Below are 27,267 nucleotides of genomic sequence, written 5' to 3'. Positions count from 1 at the left end.
TCCTGGCCTCCCCATTCTCTCCCTGCCCTGTGTAAGTGATACTCCAGTCTTGTGATCACAGGCTGCTCATGCTCCCGAGGGCATCTGAGGCCTCCCTTTGCCTGAGAAAATCCACGGACAGGGAGGACACGGCTGGGCTTCCGTGCGAAGCTTCTGGTGGAGGATTCCAGTTCTGCTCCTCTGTAACAGGACGGTTGGAGGGCCCAGGAGAAACGTGGTATCTCAGAAAACAGCAAAAATTCTGATGAATGCAACGGAGCGCAACCAAGATGACATACTTTTTAAATTAACGTATTAGTGAAGCATAGAGTCAGTTTAAATGTCTGTTCAATTTATTTCTAGTGTTGTTTTAGTACTTGAACAGCTGATAGTAAAAAGTTCAGACATATTAGTTGGTAAGACGTTTTATCTTTTAAGTGTTTGTAGGTTTTTTTTTTCTGTCAAAGAACATCAATGAAGGAAATAAATAATAAATCATAATACAGAAATTTCATTAATTTTAAGCCTTTGCGTAACTTAGTATACGACAAACCAGAATTAGTCTGATGGTAAATAGTAGAGTGAAGGAAATACCTACTTAATAATTAATGCGGGAGGCTGCCAAGACAGCCCAGCAGTTAAGAGGCTGGCTGCTCTTCCAGAGGACTCGGTTCTGTTCCTAACACCGGCATGCCCCTCGCAGCCACCTAGAGCTCCAGTCCTAGGGAGATCTGACGCCCTCTTCTGCCTTCCCTGGGCATTGCATGCATGTGGTGCACAGAGATCCACTGATACACATAACTATCAATACATCTTTGAAAAAAAATGATGTTGGGATATCTAAGAATGATGATATGGAGAAAAGTGAAAATGGACCCATATGTCCTTGTCATAATGTTTTTTGTCATAATGTTTTTTGTTTGTTTTCGTTAACACAGAATCTTATTATGTAGCCCCGAGTGGCCTGGAATTTGCTATGTAGAACAGGCTGGTCTTTTGAACTCACAGAGACTTGCCTGTTTGCCTTTGCCTTTCAAGTGCTGGGATTAAAGGTGTGCACCTTCAGGTCCAAACATGTGTTAGACACCTTAAAAATAACTGAAAATGTTTTTTTTTTCCAAAGTAGAAGAAAACATACTAGTATACCTATGAAGAGTCAATAATCTATTTATAGAAAATATTATTATAATATAAATAATATTTGTAATATAATATTTATAATAGTAATTCATTTTTTGGGCGGTGATGGTGAACGCCTTTAATCCCAGCACTTGGAGGCAGAGCCACGTGGATCTCTGTGAGTTCGAGGCCAGCCTGAGCTACAGAGTGAGTTCCAGGAAAGGCGCAAAGCTACACAGAGAAACCCTGTCTCAAAAAACAAAAGCAAAAACAAACAAAAAAATAGTAATTCACTTTTATCTAAATAAATAATACTGATAGGACAATATAAAACAAAAATAAGAATCAAATGAGAAACAAAATGAAAATTACTCAAATGTTTATTGTCTCAATTGTTAAAATAAATACTGTGCTTTTGTGTCAGTGGTCAAGGAAGACTAAAAGTCCCCCCCCCAAAAAAAAGACAAGAAAATTCTGCCAAGTTAAAATGCATCATATAGCATATACATAAATTCATCACAAACTCATGAAATGCCACTAATAACTAAAAGATGGTCTTTTTAGGCCAACGTTGGAGGAGGATTTGAGAAATAAGACATTATGTATGTATGGGCCCAATTTCTCAATGGTGGTGGTGAATCTGGAGGGTGTCAGTTCTCTTCTTCCATCCTGTTGGGCGTAGGGATCAAACTCAGGTCATCAGGTTTGGCAGCAGATGTCTTGACCTCCTGAGCGATTTAAGTGGCCCAAGAACAATTGTTGAATACATAGTAGAACTACAAAACCTTTCAAATACTCAATGTATCCATTCTATTTCGGGATCCCTTGAGAAGGAAACAAAGAAAACGGAGGTTTGCAAGAGTGTTTAATAGCAACATTCTTTTCTTTCTTTCTTTCTTTTTTTCTTTCTTTCTTTCTTTCCTTTTTTTTTGCAACGTTCTTTTTCACAATACAAATAAGCAACATCTATTTTAAGCTGATGCCTATCTAGAGCTTTCCTCCCTACAAACTAGTGTTCATGGTGTTATGCCCAGATTGGGACCCCAAAGACAAACCACCACAGACCTTAGGTTCAGAATGCAATTAGCATGGTTTATTTCTGTTTGTTTACAAGCCGCGGACAGGGAAGCTCGATCCAAAGCACTCACTCGTAGTCGTGAGGCCAGGAGGAACTTGCTTTTTCTTTGTGTGGCTAGCTTTTTAAAGGCAAAATCCACAAGCCCTTCAGGGGGGTTGGGGGAGTTTTGCACGGGTGCAACTCGGATTGGTTTATCTTTATCTCTGTTCTCTTTTAATTGGGTGAGGGTATGTAACCTTTGAATTTACTGGTTGGTGGTTACAATTTATTACTTTGGGGGCAGTCCAGCACAAGTCCCAGGCTTTGTCCTTGAGCCACCATGGGGGCTGGCTGGTCAAGCACGTACTGCACATAACTCTAAGTTGGTGAGGGGCCCCAGAAAGTAAACATCTGGCTAAACTTTGAGCAGTCTTTTGTTCATGGCCCTGCCAGAAACTGCTTGCTCAAGTCTTAGGAAACTGAAATTGAGGCCTGATCTCTGAGAGAAGACTGAGCAGCCTGTTATGGCATCTGCTTGGTCCTTTCAATGGTACCAGAAAGTACTCTGCATACTACTGCAGGTAACTACCAACCCAGCTACAAAACCCTTTGATCTACAGTGGTGTCCGGCCTGCAAGATATGCTAATGCAATGGGGGCACAGAACTTGTGGGAGTCACCAAGCAAAATCTGATTTGACTTAAGGCCCGCTCCAGGAGATGGGACCCATCCCTGATGCTGCTTGGGTGACCAAGAACTTGAGACTTGATCCGCCAGGGACTTGGAAAACCAAATACAACTTGTTCTGCTAACAAAATTCCTCTATCCTCACAGATTCATGCCTGGCTCAGTCATCATCAGAGATGCTTCTTCCTACAGTAGATGGGAATAAATTCAGAGACCAAAGCCAGAAAATAGGCAGAGAGTGAGAGACCTAGGAACACTCAGCCCTAAATGGAATGTCTCCATCAAATCCACCCCACCCCCAGCGCTCAAGGAACAATTCCAAAGAGGAAGCAGAAAGAATGTAAGAGCCAGGGGGCATGGAGGACTCCAAGGAAACTACGCCCTTGAAATCTACAGGATCAATGCAGATATGAACTCCCAGATACTGAGGCAGGGCCTGCATGGGTCTGCACCAGGATCAATGCAGATATGAACTCCCAGATACTGAGGCAGGGCCTGCATGGGTCTGCACCAGGTGCGGTCCTAGACCTGAAAGGAAAAGTGGGGACACACTCCCATCCCTAACCCAGAAGCTATCTCCAACTGATAACCACTTGCAAATGAAAAGTTAGTTTCCTGCAAGGGAGCCTCACTGGGGAAACAAACCATGCTTAAGGGTAGGCCACATGCTCAGCAGTAGAGGGCCAACAGAAGAGGAACTCAGCAGGATCTTGGGGCGGGGCTGGGGGGGGCAGGTTTTTTTTGTTGTTTGTTTTGTTTTTTGTCTCATAATGTTAAGTCAGGGCATTCTTTTCTTTTTTAACCTTAAAGGTCCTTTGAATATTACTGTTAAGTTTCTTTTTCTTTTTTTTTTTTTAAAGATTTATTTATTTATTATGTATACAGAAGAGGGCGCCAGATCTCATTACAGATGGTTGTGAGCCACCATGTGGGTGCTGGGAATTGAACTCAGGACCTCTAGAAGAGCAGTCGGTGCTCTTAACCTCTGAGCCATCTCTCCAGCTCCTACTGTTAAGTTTCAAACCAGGAGCAAATGGCTGAGGTACCTATCTAATATATCAAAGCCGCCAGGTTCTCCCAACATCCCAAAGTTCCTACCTGTTACAGGGTCTTTCTGACTGGCATATCCTGCCTGCTACCCTAAACATCTCCAGCACCGGGCTGGGCTGCTCTTCCCCCAGCTGCCTTCCATATATAATCCAGCCATTTTGGTTACCTGGACCTTTTTCCGTCTACCCTTCACCCTCCTGAGCTTCCTGGTCTGGCTCTTCCCTCCTCCCTTCTCCCTCTCCTCACATGGCTCAGCTCAGAGTCTGGACTCCTCCAGATGTCCCTGCCTCTGGCTATGCTCTGCCTTTTATCTACAATGAACTTTCTCCTCCACTGTACCTAGGAGCAGCCAGGTCTTCCTTTTTTATTTCCTTTTTTTCCATTCAATTATATTATGGCTTCTGATTTTGTGTTTTTATGGGATTCCTGTGAGTATAAACATGGATGTTTCTGTGTCTCTATGTGTTTCTTGTGCTTTTTCTTTGGCTCTTTTTTGGTTTGTTTTGTCCTGTTCATATTTGCTTGTTTTTAGCTCATTTTTATATTATTCCTTACATGACTGGTTTCTAAAGAAAGACAGAGAGGGTGTGGATCTGGATGGGAGTAGGGAGGAACTGGGAAGAGTAAGAGGGGAAACCATGTTCAGAATATATTGTATGAAAAAAAATCTATCTTTCCATAAAAGAAAAATAGGTTGCAAATTTGCTTTCATCCTTAATAAATGGAAAAAATCATATGTATATCATAAAAATAAATAAGCAACAGCTCTAATACATATTCGAAGGAAAAATGGCTTCAGTTACTGCTCAGTATTGATAGAACAGAAGGCAGCAGATACACAATTATAATTAAGACTAATATGTGGATTATATCGTCCATGGAAATCGCTGTGTGAAACCGACCAAGGCACTGAACGGCAAGGTCCTTGGAGGTGGCCCAAGGTTCTGCTTGTGTTGCCTTTAGAGGCCCACACTTCCTGGTACACAGTGATTGCTCAGCTAGTGTCTGTTAAAGGAACACATAGATGCGTTTTGTGTTTGTCAGTGTTTCCGTCTCCTTTGACCTCTAGCAACATTGTAACAAGTCCTAGCCTTCATAGTGTTCACCTTGTTTCACCAACTCTAACCAGCCCCGACTGCAAATAAATACATCACCTATGCTCCTGACATCCTGCTAATGACCTCTGTTCTACTAAGTCTTAGGACTGAGAGACACACAGCTGCAGCTCAATCAACACCTACCGTGGAGTCTGCATGGATCAGTAAACATTTAAAAAAAATGAATAAGCCTTGTAAATGTCCAAAGGTAGATTAGCAGCTGTGGGAATAGAACAGAGTAAGGGGCTTGGAGTTTAAAACAACAACAACAACAAAACAACTAATTGCACTTATTCTTGAGGAAGAGACAGCAGTATGGAAAAAATCTGCATGGTTATATTTGAACTGCCTTAGAAACGAGGTAAAGGAAACTAAATTGCACACCCATATATTTAAAAAATTAATTGCAATCACTTTCCCGGGATTAGATAGCGTCTGGGCTCCCCAGCCTCAAGCTGCCTATTACAGAAGCAAACACAGCCAAGGATTCGACCTTCCCGAAAGGCTGAGGGCTCTAATCCTCAGGAAGCAGCCAGCCAACTGGAACCCTTCTACTCAGAATATGGTTGAGATTCCATTAACAGCAGAGCGCTCCTTCAAAGCCCTTCAGAGTTCTGTCTACAAGAGAATCCCGGGAGCTGAGAGATGGATGAGAGGCTAATGAAGGAGTGTCTTGTTCTTAGGAGTCCTCAGGTTTGGTGTCGGTGTGACAGGCTGAGTTAACAGAAAAGTCACACATCCACATTCATTGCCAAAACAAGTATCCACCTAGCGGCCCTGCTTTCCGCTTTTTTTTTTTTCCGCTTTTTTCTGATGGCGCCGAGTGCCGGCTGCATAAATATTTCCTAACAGATGGAATGGTTCAGGGATTGAATGGAGGGAAGTCGGAGACAGGAGCTTGACCGACATTATGAGGCAATCGCGGCATAGAAAGATGTTAGTATGCATTTGGGAGGAGCATAATTTCTTTGCAGGAACGCAGAGCTCTGCAGAGGACCGAATCCAGGCAGCGAGCTCTAGTTGGGAACGCCCTGACAAGGAGGAAGGGGTGGCAGCCTGAAATCTCTCCGCCAGGAGCACAATCGTGCAGAATCGAGGTCAAAGAGAGCTTCGCTTGAGGCATCGGGCCCCCTCTCGGTCCCTAGCTCGGTCCCCAGCTCAGCCCCAGGCTAAACCCTCTTGAGCTATAAATACAGCGGTCCACATGCGGCAGTGACACGGTGTTCCCTGGGCTGGCTGGGACAGATAACATGAATTTGCCCTTTAAATGTCCCAAGCTGCAGGCACAGCCCCCCAACCCAGCCCTAGCTCCCGGAAGTGTCTTCGCCCCCAATGCCCTCTGCAAAGGAGGGTGATGGAGAGGGGCTGTCCAGACACCTGCCCAGCCAATGCGCGCTGCGCGCTTGCCGGGGTCCCTCCTCCTCTCGCGAGACGCCGAGCCGGGGATATAAGGAGGGCTGCGGTCAGGCGGGCGGCCCCTCAGCGTCGCGCAGGGACGGAGACGAGGTGGCGGTGCCTGGCTGGGCGTAGGCAAGAGCGAGAGAGCGGCTCCTTGCAGGCTGTGTGCGCCCGGCTGTCAGCATGGGGGATCAGGCTTTGAGCTTCCTTAAGGACTTCCTGGCAGGTGGCATCGCCGCCGCCGTCTCCAAGACCGCGGTCGCCCCGATCGAGAGGGTCAAACTGCTGCTGCAGGTAAGGACGGCTTGGTGGCGCGGGCGGCGAGGATGCGGGCGGGGCGCGGCCGGGCGCAGGGATGCGGGCGGGGCGCGGGGATGCTGCGGTGGGGGCGCGCGCGCGCGCGGCGGCGCTGCGGCAAAAATCAGTGCTAGGCCCCAAGCCCGGGGCCTACACGAAGGGGAAGGTGCCCTCTACGCAGATACAGGTCCGGCGTCAGTGACAGATTCCTGGTGTCGGGTGGCACCCGCGTTGGGGTGTCTATATATGGAAACCCACCCGAAGCTGGTCTACCTCGAGCCAGATCCTGAGCCTGGTTACTGCAGCGGCGTTCCACCCAAGGCCTCTTAGGCCGGCCTCACCCTTTGGCGGCATCCTTTGCACCTTCTTATCTGCGCCCACCTTTTACAATAGTCGCATCAGATTAATCGTTGACTGGGGATCACACCGTGTCGCGTGCCCTGCGCTATAGCCCAACGTTGATTTCATTCATCTTTTATTACGAATTCTTTGCCCGTATTTCACGGATGGAGACGCTGAGGCAGGAATTCTGAAGTGATTTTCAGGATAAATTCAGATTGCCTTAGCCGTCCTGTCTCCATAACGTTTTCTCTCTATCTGTTCATCAAAGGGCAACGTCATCATCTGATCTATCCCAAAGGCAAAAGCTATTCACTGGGGAATAGCCATTTGGGAGTCTAAATAATAAGCAACAAAATGCTGCGACAGATTGGCCACAGCAGTATTAACTCAATAATCGATTACCTGGATAATCGTGAAATTATTCAGGCTGTAAAGCCTGGTGAGCTTGTTCACATCAGAGCCTCGCCGCAAGGGACGTTCGAGAGAAACTGCAGAATTGTCATGGGGAGCTGAGGGAAGGCTCTTTATCCATTTATATTTCCCATAAGCCTGCAAGGAAAATTTGATGGATAAATGACTCGGTCACTTTTTTAGTTTTTTTCCCCCCTCAAATGCCCTGATAATGAATAAAATTTGGATTGTTTTTTAGCCTAACCAAATAACTAACATTTATTTACATTTCCTTGATACTGCTTGATTTCCTGATGCATTAAAAACGTTGAAGTTTTCTTTTGCCTGGTGAAGAGGAAGGGGAAGGAAATGGGAGGACCCTGGGCATGGTAGTGCACATCTGAAATCCCAGCAGTTGGGAGGCAAATACAAGGAGATTTTGACCAAGCCAGCCTGGGCTACATTGGATGATCGTATCTTTAAACAAAACATAAACAAAATAAACAAGCAATTGAGGGGGTACAAACCTTTTTTTTTTCTCATGTCTTCCCTTCTCTTCACCCTGTCTGTCCTCTGTCACCCACCCTTCCCTGCCCCCAACTAGGTCCAGCATGCCAGCAAACAGATCAGTGCAGAGAAACAGTACAAGGGCATCATTGATTGTGTCGTGAGAATCCCCAAGGAGCAGGGCTTTCTCTCTTTCTGGAGGGGTAACCTGGCCAATGTGATCCGGTACTTCCCCACCCAAGCTCTCAACTTCGCCTTCAAGGACAAGTACAAGCAGATCTTCCTGGGGGGCGTGGATCGGCATAAGCAGTTCTGGCGCTACTTTGCCGGTAACCTGGCATCCGGTGGGGCAGCTGGTGCCACCTCTCTCTGCTTCGTCTACCCGCTGGACTTTGCTAGGACCAGGCTGGCTGCCGACGTGGGCAAGGGATCTGCCCAGCGTGAGTTCAGTGGGCTGGGCGACTGTCTCTCCAAGATCTTCAAGTCTGATGGCCTGAAGGGTCTCTACCAGGGTTTCAGTGTCTCCGTCCAAGGCATCATCATCTACAGAGCTGCCTACTTCGGAGTTTATGACACTGCCAAGGGTGAGAGGGACTTTGAGGTGGACATTGTGGGGAGGGGGTGTGGAGAGGGGATTCTGTGGGACCTATAGTTCCTCAAAGACCTTTGTGTTGGTTTTCCTGTCTCTGAGCTGAGTTCTGAGGAGGTGATGTGATACAGTGTGGGTAAATAACCAAAGGAGCCTCTGTGTCCTCTACTGATAATACTGTGGCTTTGAGCTCCCACCCAAAGGCTGCAGAGCTATCCCAACACAGCTGTCTAGTTGAACTAGAAGGGAACTCCATGTCAACAGAGCTGTAGCTTCCTTGGATAAAGGGACAGCAGCAGCCATCTTTGGTTGGCTACCTGGTGGCGTGTGAGGGTTCCTGGGGAGAAGCTGGTTCTTGTGGAAGGGCAGGACATGGAGTTGGGTCAGTAGCCTTGCCTTCCCCTCCACCTGCTTTCTACCAAGCCGATGAGGAAAAAAAAAAAAAAACAACCCAAAACCGATAGCCATTTGCTTCTTGGCTCTGCTCACAGGGATGTTGCCAGACCCCAAGAATGTGCACATTATCGTGAGCTGGATGATTGCCCAGAGTGTGACGGCGGTCGCAGGGCTGGTGTCCTATCCCTTCGACACTGTGCGTCGTAGGATGATGATGCAGTCTGGCCGGAAAGGGGGTAAGCATGCCGTGAACCCTCCTGATGTGAATCTTAGGGTTTGCCCCTGGAGAGCACTCTTGAGTGCCCAGAGGTCTCGTTTTCCTAGGTTGAATGGCAGAATTACTCAATAAGGATTTAGGAAACCGACACTCCAGTTTCCCCCTGAGCTTTCCCTTCAGGGAATTTCTTTTTTCCTTTTTATTAAAGAGATTGTAAGAATACAAACAAGGTATTTAGAATTGGCCCTAGGTATCTGGCATTACCTAGAGCTCAGGTCCTCTTTTTTCTACAGCCTGGGTGCATGAGCAAGGCGAAGAATTAGCTGTTCACTTCAAACGTGTGCCTTGTGCTCCCTTATAGTTATTGGAAGTGTGAATGAGAAGGATGATTAGCTGGATGAGAAGTGGCCTGAAGCAGTCTGTTTTCATAGTGTAGCTTCCATAGGTAAAAGCATGAAACTGCCATTAAAATAAAAAAAAGAAAACACCAAATGTGAGGGAATTTTTTATAACTCAACAGCCATACCTTTTAATTTTTCTTGCATAATCTTGGGCAGTGTAATCTGAGACCAGGGCTAGTTTGTTCATCCATAAAACGTCATCCACAGAATATACCGCCCCTTCTCCACATTGCCTTCCAATTTTAGTCTTGACAGTGTGTAAAAGAGTTGTGTTTGATTGTTACTTAACTGATCTTGAGTTTGAGGAATAGGGGTGCTAGAAGATAACAGTTAGGCCAGGCAGACGTCTCATGGACTGTTGCATAGGCTGGGGCTTGATGACCAATAATGTGCATGCAGGTCTCTGTGAAGAGAGGAACCCTTACCCACATTTGTCTCCACAGCTGATATTATGTATACGGGGACACTTGACTGCTGGAGGAAGATTGCAAAAGACGAAGGAGCCAATGCTTTCTTCAAAGGTGCCTGGTCCAATGTGTTGAGAGGCATGGGGGGTGCTTTTGTATTGGTATTGTATGATGAGATCAAAAAATACGTCTAATGTAATTAAAACTCAGGTTCACTGGTTCACAGTGGACTTGGCTCACAAGTTCACAGGTCCCATTGTGTGGTTTAACAGACTATTCTTAAGGAAATAAAAAGACAGAGCTTGGATAAAACCAGACCATAAGGAATACCTCAGAAAAAAGGCTTCATTGAGTATTCATTAAACCACAAGTGTATTTTGTATTTATTTTACATTTAGATTCCCACAGCAAACAGAAGATAGCTTATCATACTTGTTCAATTAATTAACTGAAGAACTGATAATGAAAAAAGTAACCGAATGTGAATCATTAATAAAGACTACTCAATACACTTTATCTCCCTGAACTCATTAACTGCTAACAGGTTAAAAAGCATTAATGTGTATTTTCTAGCAGGATCCTTTTGTCAGTGACTCCTGTATGCATGCCCTATACGGAATACATGTCAGAGCTGTTTTTCAAACATAAGCAGATCATGTACTATCTTATCACACTGGCTGAAGGCTCCAGAGTGGGAACATGAACAGAGCTTCCATAGTCCACTAACTGCGTGCTCTTCCACACGGTCTTTAGGAAAGCCGAGCCTCTGCTAAGCTTTTCAGTCACAGAGGTAAGAATTTTGCACGTTTAGGAAGTGCTCTTTTTTTAGTTTCCGCACAGAATCCTTTTACCTAGAAATTTCCAACAAGGGAACAGTCTTCACCGAAGAACTGTTTGTCTCAGTTTGGGCTGGAATGACAAAGTGCCATGCGCTGGCTGGTTCATAAAACAACAAACATATTCCTCACCGTTCTGAAGCCTCAGAGTCCACGAGGATCAACTCCGGTGAGAGCCACGTGACTTCCCCAATTTTCTTACTGGGAAGAGAGTGGAGACTCTCTGGAGTCCCCCTTTGAAGGCTATTAATCACAGTGACAAAGGCTCCATGCTGTGATCTAATTGCTTCCCAAAGGCCCTGTCTATTTCCTAATACTGTCATCTTGAGGGTTGAATTCTGGGGATGGGGGTATATCCAACATTCAGTTCTTGGTATCAGTTATCAAGCTAGTATTTAGTGCCTGGGAGGCTCTGAAAGTGAACCTGTCCTGAAGCCTAAGTCGGGGAGAAGATGAAATAGTTTTGTGTAGTTTGATGCAGTAAACCTTGATTGGGAATAAACAGAAGTAGGGGGTGAGGCCGGGAGAATGGTAGGAAAAGACCTTGAAAGAAAGTAACTAGTTTAGGCATACAAAGTATCAGTTTGTGCTTCCTTTCTGTAACGGTTTAAGAACTAGGAGAGCCGGCAGTGATGGCGCATGCCTTTAATTCCAGCACTCAGAGGCAGAGCCAGGCGGATCTTTTTGAGTTCGAGGTCAGCCTGGTCTACAGAGTGAGTTCCAGGACTGTTTCACAGAGAAACCCTGTCTGGGGGGGGGAGGCGGGGGGGGGGGGGACGACGACTAGGAGAAAAGCCTGTTTGGACTTGACTTTCAGAGATTTGTGAGCAAGAGAAAAACAGCAATTTCAAGGGTGGGGTGACAGAGGGATAGCTCAGGGTTAGAAGCACATAGTGCTCTTACTGAGGGCCTGAGTTTGGCTCCCAGCACCCACAGAGACAACTGTCTCCCCAGTTCCACAGGATCTCACATGCTCTCTGGTTCCGCAGGTCCTGGGCATCCAAGTGTTGCATAAACAGGCATGCAGGCAAGACACTCATACGTAAAATAAAGTTGTTTGAAATTTCCAACGGGAAAATGAGTGCCTCTGGACCAGGAAAAGAGCAGTTACTACAGTCCTAGTTTGTGTCCAGTCTGCAGGAAATGCCTACAGATTGTGGGCAAAGCTTGGAGAGAAGGCCAGCGTGTGCTTTCTGTATTTCCTGATGGGGCTTGGGCTTGGGCTATCCAAGCCCTTCTTCCACTTAACTCCCTCCTGGATGAAACCCTGGCTGCCTTCTTGCCAGAGCAACGAAGGGGTATGTGTGTGGGTGTGTGCGTGTAGGTGGGTGTGTTCCATATCCAGAGTTACTCCTAATCTCAGGCTAGATGTCTAGATGGATGGAAAAGTTCAAAAATTTGGGAAGATCTCAATCCTGTCTCCCAAGGACAAGGAGCAAATAGTGCTGCTAGAGGCCTTCTGGATACATCGCTTTGCATTCTAGAGTATTAAAGATGCAAATTATGTTTCTGACAGAGAAGAGCAGTACCGACTAGCAGGAAAAATACCTTTGTATTGCATATCTAAAACTAGGGCTGTCCCCTTGCCTATCTCCAAACCTAGACTGACAGGCCATGAAATGTAATTGGGAACTGACCGCATGAACCAAGAGTAGGTCGCCAAGGCCCAACCAAGAGCCTAATTGTTCTCTAGCCCGGCCCCCTGGCGAGCAGTGAGGAGCAGGGTGGAGGACTTGGCTGCGTGTTAAACTGCACATCATCTGCAGTGTGCACATGACCCAGTTGTAGCTTTCTCCTGCCTGCTGAGGTTAAATCCGGTGCTCTCAGCCTCAAGAGCCCTGCTGGGCTGGTTCCACTATAGTTACTCCACTCAACAGGAATTCCTAGAGGGAAGCCAGTGAGAGAGAATGCTGTGACCAGCTAGGGAGGGTAGGCAGGCAGGACTTCTCCTGCTGTTCTGCCACCACACACCACCACTGTACAAAGCTCTGAAGCTTGAAGGTCTACGTGAAAACCACCTAGAATCTCATGCCAGACTCTAAGACCCCACCTCTGGGAGTCACTCCCAAAGCCATAACTATAGACATATCTCATATGAGAAAAATCCATGGATTTTTTTTTTTTTTTTTTTTTGAGACAGGGTTTCTCTGTGTAGCTTTGGAGCCTTTCCTGGAACTCTGTAGCCCAGGCTGGCCTCGCACGCACGATCCGCCTGGCTCTGCCTCCCGAGTGCTGGGATTAAAGGCATGCGCCAACGCCACCCACCTATTTTTTTTGGTTTTTCGAGACAAGGTTTCTCTGTGTAGTTTTGGTGCCTGTCCTGGATCTTGCTCTGTAGACCAGGCTGGCCTCAAACTCACAGAGATCGTCCTGGCTCTGCCTCCTGAGTGCTGGGATTAAAGGCGTGCACCAACGTTGCCTGGCAGGAATCTTAATTCCAGAGGGAGGTGCTTGCTGCCAAACCTGAAGACCTGAGTTTAATCCCTGGGACTCACATGGTAGGAGAAAACTGACTCTTAGAAGTTGTCCTTGGACTTGATCATATGTGCACTGTGGAAATACATGTCATCCTCCCAAAATAAAAAAATAATACAACAGAGATGGCCCACAGCCTCAAGTCTCCATTATGGATTCAAAACTAGCTTTAGGGGATCCTCAGGTACCCCTGCATGCATGTGGTACACTAGGCAAACACACACATATATAACAGTAAATCTTCAAAGACAGCTGCCAGCATAAATCATCAGAGAGAAAAGCAAGAGAATGAACTGAAGTAATCAATGTGTTATCAAAGTAAAGTTGCATAGTATTTTTAAAAGTGATGCCAAATACAGCAGGTCAAAAATAGTGCAAAGGAGTGAGAAAAGGCTTTGGCATCTGTACGGGCTAGTTTTATGTCCAAGCTAGAGTCATCAGAAAGGAGGTAACCTCAATTGAGGAAATGCCTCCAAAAGATCCAGCTGTAGGCAATCCTGTAGGGCAGCGGTTCTCAACCTTCCTAATGCTGTGACCCTTTGATATAGTTCCTTATGTTGTGACCCTCAACCAGAAAATTTTTTGTTGCTATTTCAAAACTGTTAACTTTGCTACCATTATTAATCACAACTAAGTATCTGATATGCGATACCTGTGGGGATCGAGACCCACAGGTTGAGAACCACTTCTGTAGGGCTTCCCCCTCATAGGAATGGTAACCCTGACTAAGACAGCATTTGACAAATTGTCATTCATCATTTGAATTCAGTCTGGCATTAAGGAGGTAAGCCAGGTGTGGTGGTTTGAATGAAAATGGCTTCCATAGATTCATGCACGTATTTGAATGCTTGGTCACTAGTTGGTACAACTGTTTGGGGAAGGATTAGGAGGTGTCACTCAGGGTGGGCTTTGAGGTTTCAAAAGCCAATGCCAGGCTCAGTCTCTCTGCTTCCAATTTGTGGATAAGATGTGAGCTCAGTGCCGTGCCTGCCTGCCTCCATGCTTCCTGCCATGATGATCATGGACTAACCCTCTCAAACTGTAAGTGAGCCCCAAATTAAATGATTTCTTTTACCTTGATCATGGTGTCTCCTCACAGCGATAGAACAGTGACCAAGACACCAGGTATTCTAGTTTCCTTTCCGTCAGGGATAAAATACCTTGAGCCAAAGCAACTATGGGAGAAAAGGGTTTACAGCCTAACACTGAGGGACGTCAAGGCAGGAACACAGGCAGGAAACTGAAAGCATCTTTGTTTGCTATTACATACAGTTATCTCCAACTAGGGGACTCATAGCTGTGGCTGGCCCATGTTTACCTTTCCTACATAGCCCAGTACCACCTGCCCTGGGAATGGTGCCACCCACCGTGGGCTGAACCTTCCTACATGAATTGGTAAGACAATTCTCCACAGCCATGCCCACAGGCCAGCATGGAGGTCTAAAGAATTCCCCACTTTGGATTCTCTCCTCAAATGGCTTTAGGTTGTGTCAAGTTAACAGTTAAGGCTATCCAGAACAACAGGATTTTTGAAAAAATTTTGAAAACAGGAGTTGTGGGAGGAAGGGGGAAATATATACTCATCCCACTTACCCTTGCATAGTACCACTACTGGACAAGGCAGTACGTGGACTCTTGTTTGCTGTGGAAAATCTTTGTACACTGTAAATATGTATTACTCTCATTCATTAATAAAGAGCTGACTGGCTTATACCTGGGCAGAAAGAGATTAGGCGGGAGAGCCAGACCAGGAGAATGCTGGGAAGGAGAAGGGTGGAGTCTCTGGAGTCGCCAGCCAGACACATAGAAAGCAGGATGTGTACAATATGAAGTAATAAGCCATGAGCCACATGGTAGATCTTAGGTAAGAAATATGGGTTAATTTAAGTTGTAAGAGCTAGTTAGTAATAAGCCTGAGCTATTGGCTGAACATTTATAATTAATATTGAGTCTCCATGCCAGTTATCTGGGAATTGGCCAACTGTAGGCGGGAAAGAAAACTCCGCCTACAAATGGCACCCAACGTTCAGGGCCATGTACAGCCACATAAAGCCCAAGAAAGCTTTAAAAAAAAAAGTCCTAAAGGCCAGGCAGTGGTGGCACATGCCTTTAATCCTAGCACTGGGGATTTTAGGTATCTTTTCAAGATCATAAACAGATATATTTAGATAGATGGTCTTCAAACACTTCAAAGATCTACAGAATATGGCATTTAAGATGTTTTAATAACATAAGGTTTTTTTTTTTTTTTTTTGGTTTTTCGAGACAGGGTTTCTCTGTGTAGCTTTGCGCCTCTCCTGGAACTCACTTGGTAGCCCAGGCTGGCCTCGAACTCACAGAGATCCGCCTGGCTCTGCCTCCCGAGTGCTGGGATTAAAGGCGTGCGCCACCACCGCCCGGCTAACATAAGGTTTTTTAAGACATTGAGACATGTCTGCTCCTGGCAGCACCAATCTACTTTAGAGAAGATGTTTGGCATCGAGAAAACTCAGTAACTCAATATGGAGTTTGCTTTCTTTATGGGAAAACCTACCCTTGCCTCAATTGCTGACAGTTACTGTACAAAGTGAACCAGCAGGACGTTAAAAAAAAAAAAAAAGCGACTGCCAAACTTTGCCAAGACAATGCAGGATAGTCCTTCAAAATTCCCTGCTTCTCAAAAAAGTGTCAGATATTCTAGGCCTGTAGGTCAGGGATAGATGCCCTAACATTACAGAGGAAACTTGGGTGACTGTCTAGACAACCAACTGTTTCTGTCATTACAATTTCTGGAAGTCACTTGCTATGTACTCCTGTTTACTCAGGTAATATTATATCCTTTTGGGGTCTTCGATGGAGTTGAAACTAGATAGTTATAATTATAGTTTTCTTTACTTATGTTAAAAAGGTAAATTAGATGTAAAACTTTAAATTCACAAAGATAATTTTCTCTAAATTTGCCAAATACAAAAGGACTGAATATTGTAACTCTAATTCTTACTGTTTTGTTTATATATAGTTTTACTATGTTAAGGTTAAAACCTTCCTTTTGTTTTGTTTTGTTTTGTTTTTCGAGACAGGGTTTCTCCGTGTAGCTTTGTGCCTTTCCTGGAACTTACTTGGTAGCCCAGGCTGGCCTCAAACTCACAGAGATCCGCCTGGCTCTGCCTCCCGAGTGCTGGGATTAAAGGCGTGTGCCACCACCGCCCGGCTTTAAAACCTTCCTTTTTAATTAGACAAAAAGGAAGAAATGCTGTGGAATATACCTTTTGTATACTGTGGATATGTATTACTCTCATTGGTTAATAAAGAACTGGCTGGCCAGTAGCCAGGCAGGAAGTACAGGAAGGACAACCAAACTAAGGATGATGGGATGAAGAAGGGGAGAGTCTAGAGTCACCAGCAGATACAGAGAGAAGCAAGATGGGCATGCTGTACTGGAAAAAGGTACCGAGCCATGTGGCAAAGCATAGATAAGAAATATAGGTTAACATAAATGTAAGAGTTACCTAGTAACAAGTCTGAGCTATTGCCTGAGCATTTACAATTAATATTAAGTTTCTGAGTGATTATTTGAGAGAGGCTACAGCACAGGAAAACTCTGCCTATACTTGTTGCCATAGAGAACTAACCTGGCTCCGGTGGAATTGGATCTAACATGTCAGGTCTGTCACAGGGACACAATTCCTGACATAAACAATTTGGGATGAGTTGGCTTAGGGTTTCCTAGGTATCAGTCCCACATGGTGGAAAGGATGTGGTGGAGCCAAATAATCACACTGTGGCAACCAGGAAGCAGGAAAGAATATTGGAATAGGCTGGGAAAGTCATGGCTCATAGGCCATGTCTCAGGGAAACATGTCCTCCAATCACATGCTACCTGCTACCTTTCACCACCTCCCAATGCTGCTCTCCTGATTAGGAGTCTATCAAGGAATTGATCCATTCAGAGCCCTTGAGATCTGTCTCCAGAAACACCAGAAAAAAATGCACTTTTCTAGTCTGGGTACTTCTCAACCCAATCAAGTTCTAAGAGTATTACAAGAGAAAGACAGCTAGAATCTGGTGTGACTACTTACAGAACACAGTTAGCCCCTAGAGGGATAGTGAGAATAAAAAAACAAGTGACTTATGGTTGGGTATATATGTCAGTAAAGATTAGACAGAAGGACCAGTGTGTAGGGATGGAATCCAACTCAACAGAGTAGGAAAATACAGAAGGGCAGCCAGGTCAGGTACGGGCAACATTTCTCCACCTCAAGCAAGGAAGAACCAAGGCATATCTGAAGAGGAACTGGTAAAAGCAGAGAGGAGAGCAAGTGTGGACTAGGGCTCCTGACCTTTGCCCATCATTCTTCTAATTTTATCATCTGAATACTCACACTGAGCTCTGCCCGGAATATAAACAAGTATGAAGTCTGCCTTATCAGACTGCTTTACGGGAGGTGCTTCTGGGGCTCTCATCACGAGCAGACGTTAGTTACCAAGTAATGGCAGAAGCAGGAGGCATGCACGGCCTAACAGGCAGCTTCTGACTCAGCTGTGAGATAACCTGTGTCCTGGAAATAGTTCTGAAGAGAGAGCTTTAGGAGTCGGCAAGATGACTCCGTGGGTGAAAACACTCGCCATGTACGCGTTGACAACGTTCAGTCCCCAGAACCTGTGTCAGGAAGAGAGAACTGACTCCACAAAGTAGTCCTCTGACCTTCATATACATGCCAGAGGGCAAAAGACCATGCAAAAGTAATAGTTTAAAAAAAAAAAAAAAAAAAAAAAAGACCTTTGTGGGAATCACTGTGCTTTCTGAAGAATTTCTATTTCATACAGCCATTGGTTTCTTTTTTCTTTTGTTTTTTCCAGACAAATGTTTAGGCTGTAATGAGGAATTATGCTAGTTTTGTAAAGTGGTGGTTTGTAGGTTCTTCTCCAGTAACCATGACTTCTTGAGCCCTGAGTAGTCAGCTAGGTTTCCGATACCAGGCATCGATCCCCTCTTGTTGAGTTGATGGTTATGGCCAAGGTATACATCACATGACATGACAGCACCCTTCAGGTCACTGTGCCATCCTGCTCATCACTGTGGTTTATAGGCTTCACAGTTCTTTCCTTTGCAAACTTGAATGGGACCGTCTGGTGCCATGAAAGCTAGTCCTCAGGGCGGAGGTGTTCAGGTCGGTTCCAGCTCAGCAGCCTCTGGGCCTGGTGTGCATGGTGTTCAGTCAGTGGCTGAAGCTCAACAGGGGATGTGAAGCACATGGTGTTTGCAGCGGTAGGGACTCACCTTCTCCCTCTAGGGGACAACCTAAAAATCATTTCTGTATTTAAAAATCAAAACCAACTGATAGAATACAAGCCCATTTGTGCATCCTTCATCCCTGCAGAGGAAGAGTTTATGCACCTGTGGGTACCACGGAGTGATTTCTTCCTGTAGACATGATCCATCATCACACAGCACAGGCTGGCCTGGAACTCACTGTAGCTGAGGATGACTTTGAACTTCTGAGCTTCCTGCCTGCTGGGCTTATGGGCTGGAAAGGCGCTCAACCATCCTGAGCCCAATGGCATCATTAAACCTGTTTTAAAAGCTACGTAAAAAAATAAAGCAGGGGCTGGAGAGATGGCTCAGTGGTTAAGACCACTGACTGTTCTTCCAGAGGTCCTGAGTTCAACTCCCAGCAACCACATGGTGGCTCTCAACCATCTGTAATGAGATCTGGCGCTTATAATAAATAGCTAAATCTTTAAAAAAAAAAAAAAAAAAAAGCAACCCAACAATAGCAACATTCATTCAAGCTCTAAAAGAATGACCATGATATTGAAGCATCCTAATAATTCTACAAAAATGAATCAAATCATATGGGTCAAAGAAATGCTGACCAGGAGTGTCATTTTAAAGAAACTTTCCCAAAGAAATACCACATTTTCAAAAATACAACTAACTGCCAACTTAATTCTAACTAATAGTCTTGTAGGGTACACAAAAAGTTTTATTCTAATTCTAAAAATATGAACAAAATATAGAATCAAAACTTGTTTCTCTCTCTTTTTTTTTGAGACAGGGTTTCTCTGTGTAGCTTTGCGCCTTTCCTGGAACTTGCTTTGTAGACCAGGCTGGCCTCGAACTCACAGAGATCCGCCTGGCTCTGCCTCCCGAGTGCTGGGATTAAAGGCGTGTGCCACCACCGCCCAGCAAAACTTGGTTCTCTTTACATCTTTTCTTTCTTTCTTCATTAGGCCAAGCTAGTTCTTCATGCCTAAAGTACGACACACTACAACATTTTTAAGTTTCTTGCTAATCTTTATTCATGAAAATAAGCAACTCAGACATTAGCAGGAGCACGTTCTCTCTGACGGTACACAGTTATTTACATTAAGACTTTGGCATTTAAAGTGATACAGTTTTTGATTGCTAACTAAGGTAAAGTTCCATCTTTAGCTGTACGTTAACCTTAATACGCTGGAGTTGCTGCATCGATCTGGAGGCGAGAAGCAGACCTATGACAATTGCCTTTCAAAGCTGCGCAATCCCATTTCTGAGACTAGGGTTGAAGACAGCTGCATGACGGTATTTTACAAGCAAACCACCAAGTGCTAACTGGAACAGCTGTTAAGAGCAGGTTTTAATGGAGACTGAAAAAACTGGGGGAGAAAGAGGTGCAGCTACTCCTGAAGAAATAATTTTAATAGTTTGAAATCTTTTACAAAATCTTACTAGAAAAGGAGATAATAACATTTGACAGAGATGAAAACAGTTCTCGGTACAATCTGGCCACCAGCCACAGACCAGCATGCTCTCTAGCTCCAGATGGGAATCTTCAGAGTATGTGCAGTAAGGACAAGCCAGCCAACTGTAGGGCAGTGCTAACCCTCACGTGTTTACGATGTTGGTAAAGTTGAAGGGATGCATGTATTCATGACACCTCCGCTGCAAATGCCTCCTGACTCCTAACCTTAAAGTCCCTTGGCTTACATCAGTGAATTCGAAGTCTGTAATTCCTACTCATCTACTTAGAGTCATCCTGTATATGCACCTATAACAACAACATTACAAATTGTTTTAAAAGATGGATGCCCTTTACTTGGAGTTGAATCCCTGTTATCAGTAATACTTAAATTTCTTTCAAATAGTAAAAATTAAGGCATAAATTAGCATTTAAAATCAAAGTATAGCTTTATCTATGAAACTTAGAGAGACCAAAGAAAATGTACTCATAGGCTAATGCCACTGTGAACATAAAGTTTTATATGTTTTTTTTTTTTTCCCTCAAAAATCTGTTTTAAAAAGTGATTGACTCACTATTGGGCAAATGCCAAAATGCTGCATTTTGTTGTTACACAAACTTTAGAAGTGCAGTGCTAAAAACTAGGACAAAAATAACCCATTGTTTGTACAGCTGAAGATTAGATAAAGCAGGTACAAAATCTTGTTCACCAGAACAAAGAGCGAGCTCTTCAGAGAACGTTTACAGCCTCCAGAAAGCAGCAGAGAACCCCTGTCACGTTGTGTTCCTATCCACTGTGTGTTTGTAGATGTGTGTGGTGTGTGCACATCCACCGTGTGGATGTGTATGTATGTGCGTGTATGGGAATGCGTACGTGGTGCATGTGCTCAGCAGTCTTTTTAGCCTCATCATTCCCGACCTTTGCTGCTTGATGTAAAACACAGTCTATTCAACCAATACCAACAGTATGACCCGGCATTTGGTAAAGTGCAGTCGGCCTTCCTGCTAAGGAAGATGAAGCAGGTGTGGTACACATGCTACACCATCAGACAGAGCTCACTGTGGTGGAGAAAATCCCTATTTTAAGAAAAATATGTCACTGAATATGAAACTTATTTATATGTCCTAAAGGCACACTAATGAGACGAGTGATGAAAAAGTTATGAATATGAACTATCACACTTGGTGCCATATAGTAACAGCCTATAGGCTGACAGAAAACTACTCTGGCTTTCACAGTCAACTAACTACACTGCACCTATGGATCCTGTGCCACTAGTAATTCCTCAGGACAATTCCAATTCTTTCCATGTGAGACTGCTCAAAATGGGCCTTCAAGGACTCCGCCCAACCAAACCCAATCAAGACAACTCACTAATATTGAAGGCAGTAGCTTTAACCAATGTGTGATTAGTTTCTTTCCTGTTTATAACTGGTTTCTCTGAAGCATTTCTTCCTTAGTCTGTCTAGGCCTTCTATTAATATAATAAACACACAGGGACAGCACATACTCTAGGCCTTCTATTAATATAATAAACACACAGGGACAGCACATACACGAACAGTATCCTTTCAAACACTGCCCTAACATACCCTAGGGCCTGCTGCTTGGCTCTTCAAGCTGCGAATATTGCTCAATGATCCAACAAATATTTGCTTTTGTTTCTGATGCAAATGATCTAGATACAAACCAGTCACAAGACAGTAGGCTGCTAAAGCCATCTCTTTGCTCAGAATCCTTGAGTATTTTACCTGACTGCATAAAAACACAAAACAGGAGCTTCTAAAGTGAACCCCTAATATTCAGTGTGAAATGGTTTGGAGTGGATAATCAAACTCTTACAGGGAAGCACCTTTGGTAAATCATGTGCCAGTACAATCTGCTCACTCTCCTCATCAAATTGAAATCACCTTGTCCATGAAAACACATCTCATAAGGAGTGTAACACTCACATGATCAAGTGATGGCTCATGGTACAGACATTCTAAAGCAACCAAAGCATGAGGCGCTTCTGTTCCCGCTTACGATAACTGAAGCCAATAGAGTAAGAACACAGAGGAGTGTCTTGGGTCAACATGGATTATCACCACCACTGTTTTGTCAGCATCACAGTGAAGTTCTATAGAGAAAACGTTCATGCATAACACCTTTCTCTATTAAATACACATATCGCTCCTATAAATATGCCACCGTATGAAACACTGATTTTACATCAAAGTGTGTTTGGATAACAATTTTGCATTGAATAACAATAAATTATACTCATTGCTGTATAAATTGTTGAAAAAAAGTATTACAGATGTTTACAAAGAGTTACAGTAATACATAAAAATACATTGTTAAAAATAGGAAGAACAATGTATACCATAAAAAAGCTTTTACAACCAAGCAGTACGAACATTTGGGGGTTTTGGTCTTAGCAAAAAGCCACTGGATGTGTCCAACACTGATCGATCAGTCTTACAGCTGAGAGCACTGGTCGCACTGGATGTCCTGGAAGCTCCTCCTGAAGATACAAAGATAAAACAATCTCAAGAATCTGAGCCAAGTACACAAGCCATCATTTGAAAAACTTCCTGTCCTAATTTTAAGTCCAGGCTGGTTTCCTTCTTCATCCCAGATATGTCTACTACTCTAATAAAATGATTCTCAATAGATCTGTACTTTAGCATTCCTTGTGGAGCTTAAAAGCTACAACTTCTGTAAAGGAATGTGTCCGACTTTCTATATGTTGTCCCCCGGCAGGCACTAAATTCCACACCGCTAGGGTACACAGTTGGTTAAGTCTGGAACTGATCCCATGTCAAACATGAGAAAGAATTACACAGCAATTCTGTAGCAATTCTGTAAGTCTTAGTTATCCAGTGAGGGAAAAAAAAGACACACAAAATGGTTACAAGGTATTAGCAATTGTCTCTGACTGGCTAGAGAATGTCTCAGGCAGTTCAAACGGCCTATCTGTTAATTTATTCTTTAAAAACACACACTGAATTAAAAGACTCTCTTCCAGTGTCTAAGAAAATACTGCTATTTTCACTCATTTTATCTTTTGGTTTTATCTTTTATGCTACCATTATAATCTGCATATGAAGCCTGAAGTTAAGTGAAATATAACATGCTAGTGAAAAATAAAATGCATCCCAAAGTTAGCATTTTAAATCTCTATCGTAAGAACATAAATTATGCTTTTTATTTTAAAAAGAGATAAACGACTCAACAAACAAATAGGAAATAGCTTTTTATATTCTTACTCAGTGGGCTATAATGGCCAAGGGTAGATCTCACTCGTCTAATGGACGGTGAAGGGTTGAGATAACCCATATTTCGATGGTAGTCCATCAGCTGCTCGGAGCGTTTCATGCCAACTGTTGGCTTCACAGCTTCAAGCCGTTTCAATAAAGCCTTCATAAAAATATGAAAGTTAACATGACATAAATACCAGTAATTTCTAAAAAGTCAGATACTGTACAATTTGAAATTCACTAAGGAAAAACAGTGTGAAGTCACCACATGCATGCCAGAAATGTCCTTACCTGTGTTGAAGAAGAACGTACACCCACCCTAGACATTTGTCCTTATACCCGCAGTAAGTGTAATCTCCCCTCATCGCGGAAACTTGTCTTTATAACAGAAAAGACATTACAGAAAACCACAACAATCATAATGCAGAGTTGTGGAGCCCAGTCCTAATGCACAGTTACAGAACAAAGCTCAGGGAACACTGCCAACGAGGGGCTGGAAAGACTGTAAGAGTCAGAAGATCAGGGAGCCTCCCAGCAACGTCAGAGCTACACCCATCAAGTCTCACTAACATGAGCTGAACAAGAACAACAATCAATACATCTCAGGGGAAAGCCCTTGAGGCCTCACCCCTACACAAAAACTGCAGGCAACTAAACAACGCTAAGAGTGGGAGAACAGGTCATACTCAGGGAAGAGCACAGCAACTGGTTAACTAATACCAAATGCTTAGCCCAATAACAGATATAAACATGCGTGTGTGTGTGTGTGTGTGTGTGTGTGTGTGTGTGTGTGTGTGTGTGTGTGTGTGTGTGTGTGATGAAACAAGGGGTCATAATTTGAAAAAGAGTGAGGAGGGCTCGCTTGCTTTATATGGATGGGTTTGAAGGTCAGAAAGGGAAGGGGAAATGATGTGATTATAATCTCAAGAAATAAATTAAAAATCAGAAATACACTTTCAGAAAACCTCAAGAGGTTTTCCCTAACACATACACTAACCACATCACTATGATTAAACAGCATCTATAGCTTGAATGCCAGCTGTTTCCCTAAGAGGCTTGGTCCCCAGCTGGTGGTGCTCTTGAACAGCGGCTGGGCTCCCATATCTCATCAACCTCATCTGACCTCATCCACTGATGAGCTAACATTGAGAGGACTACTAGAGAGCAGTGGAAACTGAAGACTGGGCCTACATGAGCAAGCGGGCTGCTAGGTGCATGCTCTAAGAAAGAGCTACCTTGTCCCCAGCCTCCTCTTCTGTCTCTCTCCACTTCCTGTCACGAGATAAGCACCTTCCCTCCACCATGCCCTTCTACCATCATGTCTCCACCTTGCCACAAGCGAAAAGCAATGGCACGATTAACCATGAACTGAATCCTTGAGCCAAAGTAACCCTTTCCTCTCCTAACTGTTAATCTCAGATACTGTCACAGCAGCCAAAGGTAGCTCGCGTACACCCACGACAGACATGCCAGCTTACAGTCTTTAGAAAGGGACTGCAAGCTGACAGACAATAAATTGATTCCCTCGTATTGTCATAAATAGGAGATATAATGCTAACAGTCTCAAGTAGAGCCTTTGAGGTCACCAATTATCAAAGTTATGACAAGTTCTACCTATATACTGTGGAGAGCAGAAGTGTTGACTGCAGCCGTGCTTCACACAGAACACCGAGGAAAGGCTGTGTGAGCACTGATCTCAAGTCCCACACACTCAATTTCTACCACCCAATTGTTTTCTGTACCTTTTCTTTTACGTACTTAAGATTCTGAGTAAAGTCTACCATGGAAAAGAAGTGTTTTAGCCGGGCGGTGGTGGCGCACGCCTTTAATCCCAGCACTCGGGAGGCAGAGCCAGGCGGATCTCTGTGAGTTCGAGGCCAGCCTGGGCTACCAAGTGAGTTCCAGGAAAGGCGCAAAAGCTACACAGAGAAACCCTGTCTCGAAAAACCAAAAAAAAAAAAAAAAAAAAAAAGAAGTGTTTTAGCTGTTAAGAAACCAAACAACAGTTAGTTACTAAAGAATACAAAGCCTTTTTGAGGATACACAAATCAACAGGAAAAAGCAGCACAGTTGCCTATAAGACAGCATTTTCTTTAATATGATTAAGGCTAATATGAAAATTCCTAATTGTATTTTTAAAGTATTTATTTTATATGTAGATGTGTGTGCCTGGAGTATATGTGTATGCCGTGTATTTACTGGTGCCCAAAGAGGCCAGAAGATGGCGTTAGATCCCCTGGAACTGAAGTGGCAGGCAGTGGTGAGCCCCCATGTGGGTGCTGGGAACGGAACCTGGGTCCTCTGCAGGGCAGGAAGTGCTCTTAACAAGCCATCTTCCAGCCCCACTCATTCTTTCTTAACTCAAAACAAAAGCTTTGCATGTTCAGAGATCTTTGAGAAAGGAACATGGAAGAAGACCAAATGCCTTGGGGATTGACCCATGGTTCTGTTTTACAACCTTCGGGGTTGGGGATTTAGCTCAGTGGTAGAGCGCTTGCCTAGCAAGCGGAAGGCCCTGGGTTCGGTCCTCAGCTCCGGTTAAAACAAACAAACAAACAAAAAAAGCCACGACCTTCTCTGGTGCAAGCTGATTTTTATCTGAAGAGTATGCCCATACGCACTAAGACTCACAACCAGCCTCCCGAGTGCAAAGGACAAGTTCCCTTCACATAATCATTTTCTCTTCTTGTGCAGAACATACATTTACCAATTTAAGCACAGAACTCATTCTGTAGCATCTTAGAGCTTCCCTGTTGTGAGCCATCAGTAACACCCATTTCCAAACCCTTTCTCAGCTTAGTGTTCTGCGCCCATCAGTCTCCCCTCTCGCCTCTGATTGTGGTTTCTATCGCAGCATTCTCAGCATCTCTGAGCCATTCTGAAGAAGGCAGAAAAGGTAAGGAACTGAGCAAACTACTCAGGGGAAGCAGTGTTGAGAGAAGAGGAACCTTAGTAGTGTGGGAACCCAAGCGTGGTGACGGAGAGCTGAGGGAAACCACAGGAGGTGGACAGAACTAGAGCACCACAGCTGCCAGCCAGTGAGACAGGTCTGTCATTTCCCTTCAAGAGCTGGAAAAGCAGCCACTCCCTAGTGAAGTCTTACCAGCTAGAACTAGTTCTTGTTGAGCTCAGTTAGGCTCTGACTGTTCCCTCTGAACATGGTTTCTAAACTTTTCCTAAAATAACACACCATCTTTGTTTGTAGACAGAGGAGCTGTACAATAGAGCTGCCGACTTTCCTAAAATGACAATCTTGCACAACAAATTCCCAGGTATTAGATTTTCAGTGCATTTAACGGGGCAAAGATACATTTGTTGATTTTCCTGATTATCCTAATAACTACTTATTAAACTGTATACGACAGAAATCTTGACATTTTCAGTTAATCTGCTAAAATTACATGTGTGTATATGTGTGTGTGTGTGTATTTTTCTTTCTTTTTTCCTAGTATGAGGACAACATTGGTCAGGGGCTGAGCCTGGGTCCTCTGGACCAATGCCAAGTGTTTCTGACCTCTAAGGTTAGCATGCAAAAGAACCTGAAGCCAGGACAGCTGGAGATGCATTAGACCATGTACCAAAAAATAGAAATGTTTATAAAATTCCCCATTTCATGAATCTATTTATCTATTTGGGTGCACACCTTTCTTCTTTAAATCTTAAGAAAACTTCAGTGCTTATTTATCAGAGGTAAAACATTATAAAAAATAATGATGAATATTAAAATTTAAAATAATTTTTCAGTAAGGTTAAAAAAACCCTACAAAACCACAACTCATTCTGTACTCTGATGGATAGGTCACTTATGCAGAAACTTAGGGAAATAAGAACATTCAAAGCAACTTTCCAAACCACAGGGCACTTTAAAAACGATAGTGAGAACACGGTACCAAGTGTACCAGAGTGACACAAGCCGTGAAAGGGTGGAGGAGGGGAAGCAGGGGAGATGGCTGCTGGGTACCAAAATAAACCTCAGTAGGAGGGACACGTTTCAGCGTTCTCCATCACAGCGGGACGACTCTCAGTTATAAAAGCTGAGTATTTTTAAAAGAACTGGAAGAGTTTGGAGGCCCAGAATAC

The 27,267-nt window shown here is 44.0% G+C and overlaps 2 protein-coding genes and 1 long non-coding RNA gene across 7 annotated transcripts in view; 1 reads left to right on the top strand and 2 right to left on the bottom strand.

The window, feature by feature from the left end:
* Positions 1-310: 310 nt before the first annotated feature.
* Positions 311-6,321, bottom strand: LOC128119088 (uncharacterized). Its single transcript, XR_008221443.1, has 2 exons — positions 5,133-6,321; positions 311-1,922 (listed from the first exon to the last, which is right to left on the bottom strand). It is a non-coding gene; the product is annotated as an uncharacterized LOC128119088 (long non-coding RNA).
* Positions 6,322-6,449: 128 nt separating this feature from the next.
* On the top strand, positions 6,450-10,448 carry Slc25a4 (solute carrier family 25 member 4). The gene is made up of 4 exons (XM_052752225.1): positions 6,450-6,680; positions 8,020-8,506; positions 9,003-9,143; positions 9,969-10,448. The coding sequence occupies exons 1-4, from the start codon at positions 6,570-6,572 to the stop codon at positions 10,124-10,126; spliced, it is 897 nt and encodes a 298-aa protein (XP_052608185.1). The 5' UTR covers positions 6,450-6,569; the 3' UTR covers positions 10,127-10,448.
* A 9,435-nt stretch (positions 10,449-19,883) lies between these two features.
* The window catches only part of Cfap97 (cilia and flagella associated protein 97), a 52,114-nt gene continuing 44,730 nt past the window's right edge, over positions 19,884-27,267 (bottom strand). For all 5 annotated transcript variants that reach the window (XM_052752221.1, XM_052752223.1, XM_052752224.1 and 2 more), the window contains 2 exons: positions 23,197-23,347; positions 19,884-22,451 (listed from right to left, as the gene is read on the bottom strand). In XM_052752221.1, the coding sequence (XP_052608181.1) occupies positions 22,324-22,451; positions 23,197-23,347 (279 nt within the window). In that variant the 3' untranslated portion in view covers positions 19,884-22,323. The remainder of the gene's footprint in view (positions 22,452-23,196; positions 23,348-27,267) is intronic.

Source organism: Peromyscus californicus, unplaced genomic scaffold (genome assembly GCF_007827085.1).
Source record: "Peromyscus californicus insignis strain IS unplaced genomic scaffold, ASM782708v3 Scaffold_23__1_contigs__length_62951481, whole genome shotgun sequence".
In the NCBI taxonomy this organism is placed as follows: Eukaryota; Metazoa; Chordata; class Mammalia; order Rodentia; family Cricetidae; genus Peromyscus; species Peromyscus californicus.
Note: the sequence above shows the minus strand (reverse complement) of the source record. Positions and strands in the feature narration are given on the sequence as shown.

Excerpts from the sequence above, each read along its gene's own strand:
- Slc25a4 (XM_052752225.1), top strand. The coding sequence starts at position 6,570 with ATGGGGGATCAGGCTTTGAGCTTCCTTAAGGACTTCCTGGCAGGTGGC. Across the intron at positions 6,681-8,019 it reads GGGTCAAACTGCTGCTGCAG|GTCCAGCATGCCAGCAAACA; the intron begins GTAAGGACGGCT and ends GCCCCCAACTAG. Across the intron at positions 8,507-9,002 it reads AGTTTATGACACTGCCAAGG|GGATGTTGCCAGACCCCAAG; the intron begins GTGAGAGGGACT and ends CTCTGCTCACAG.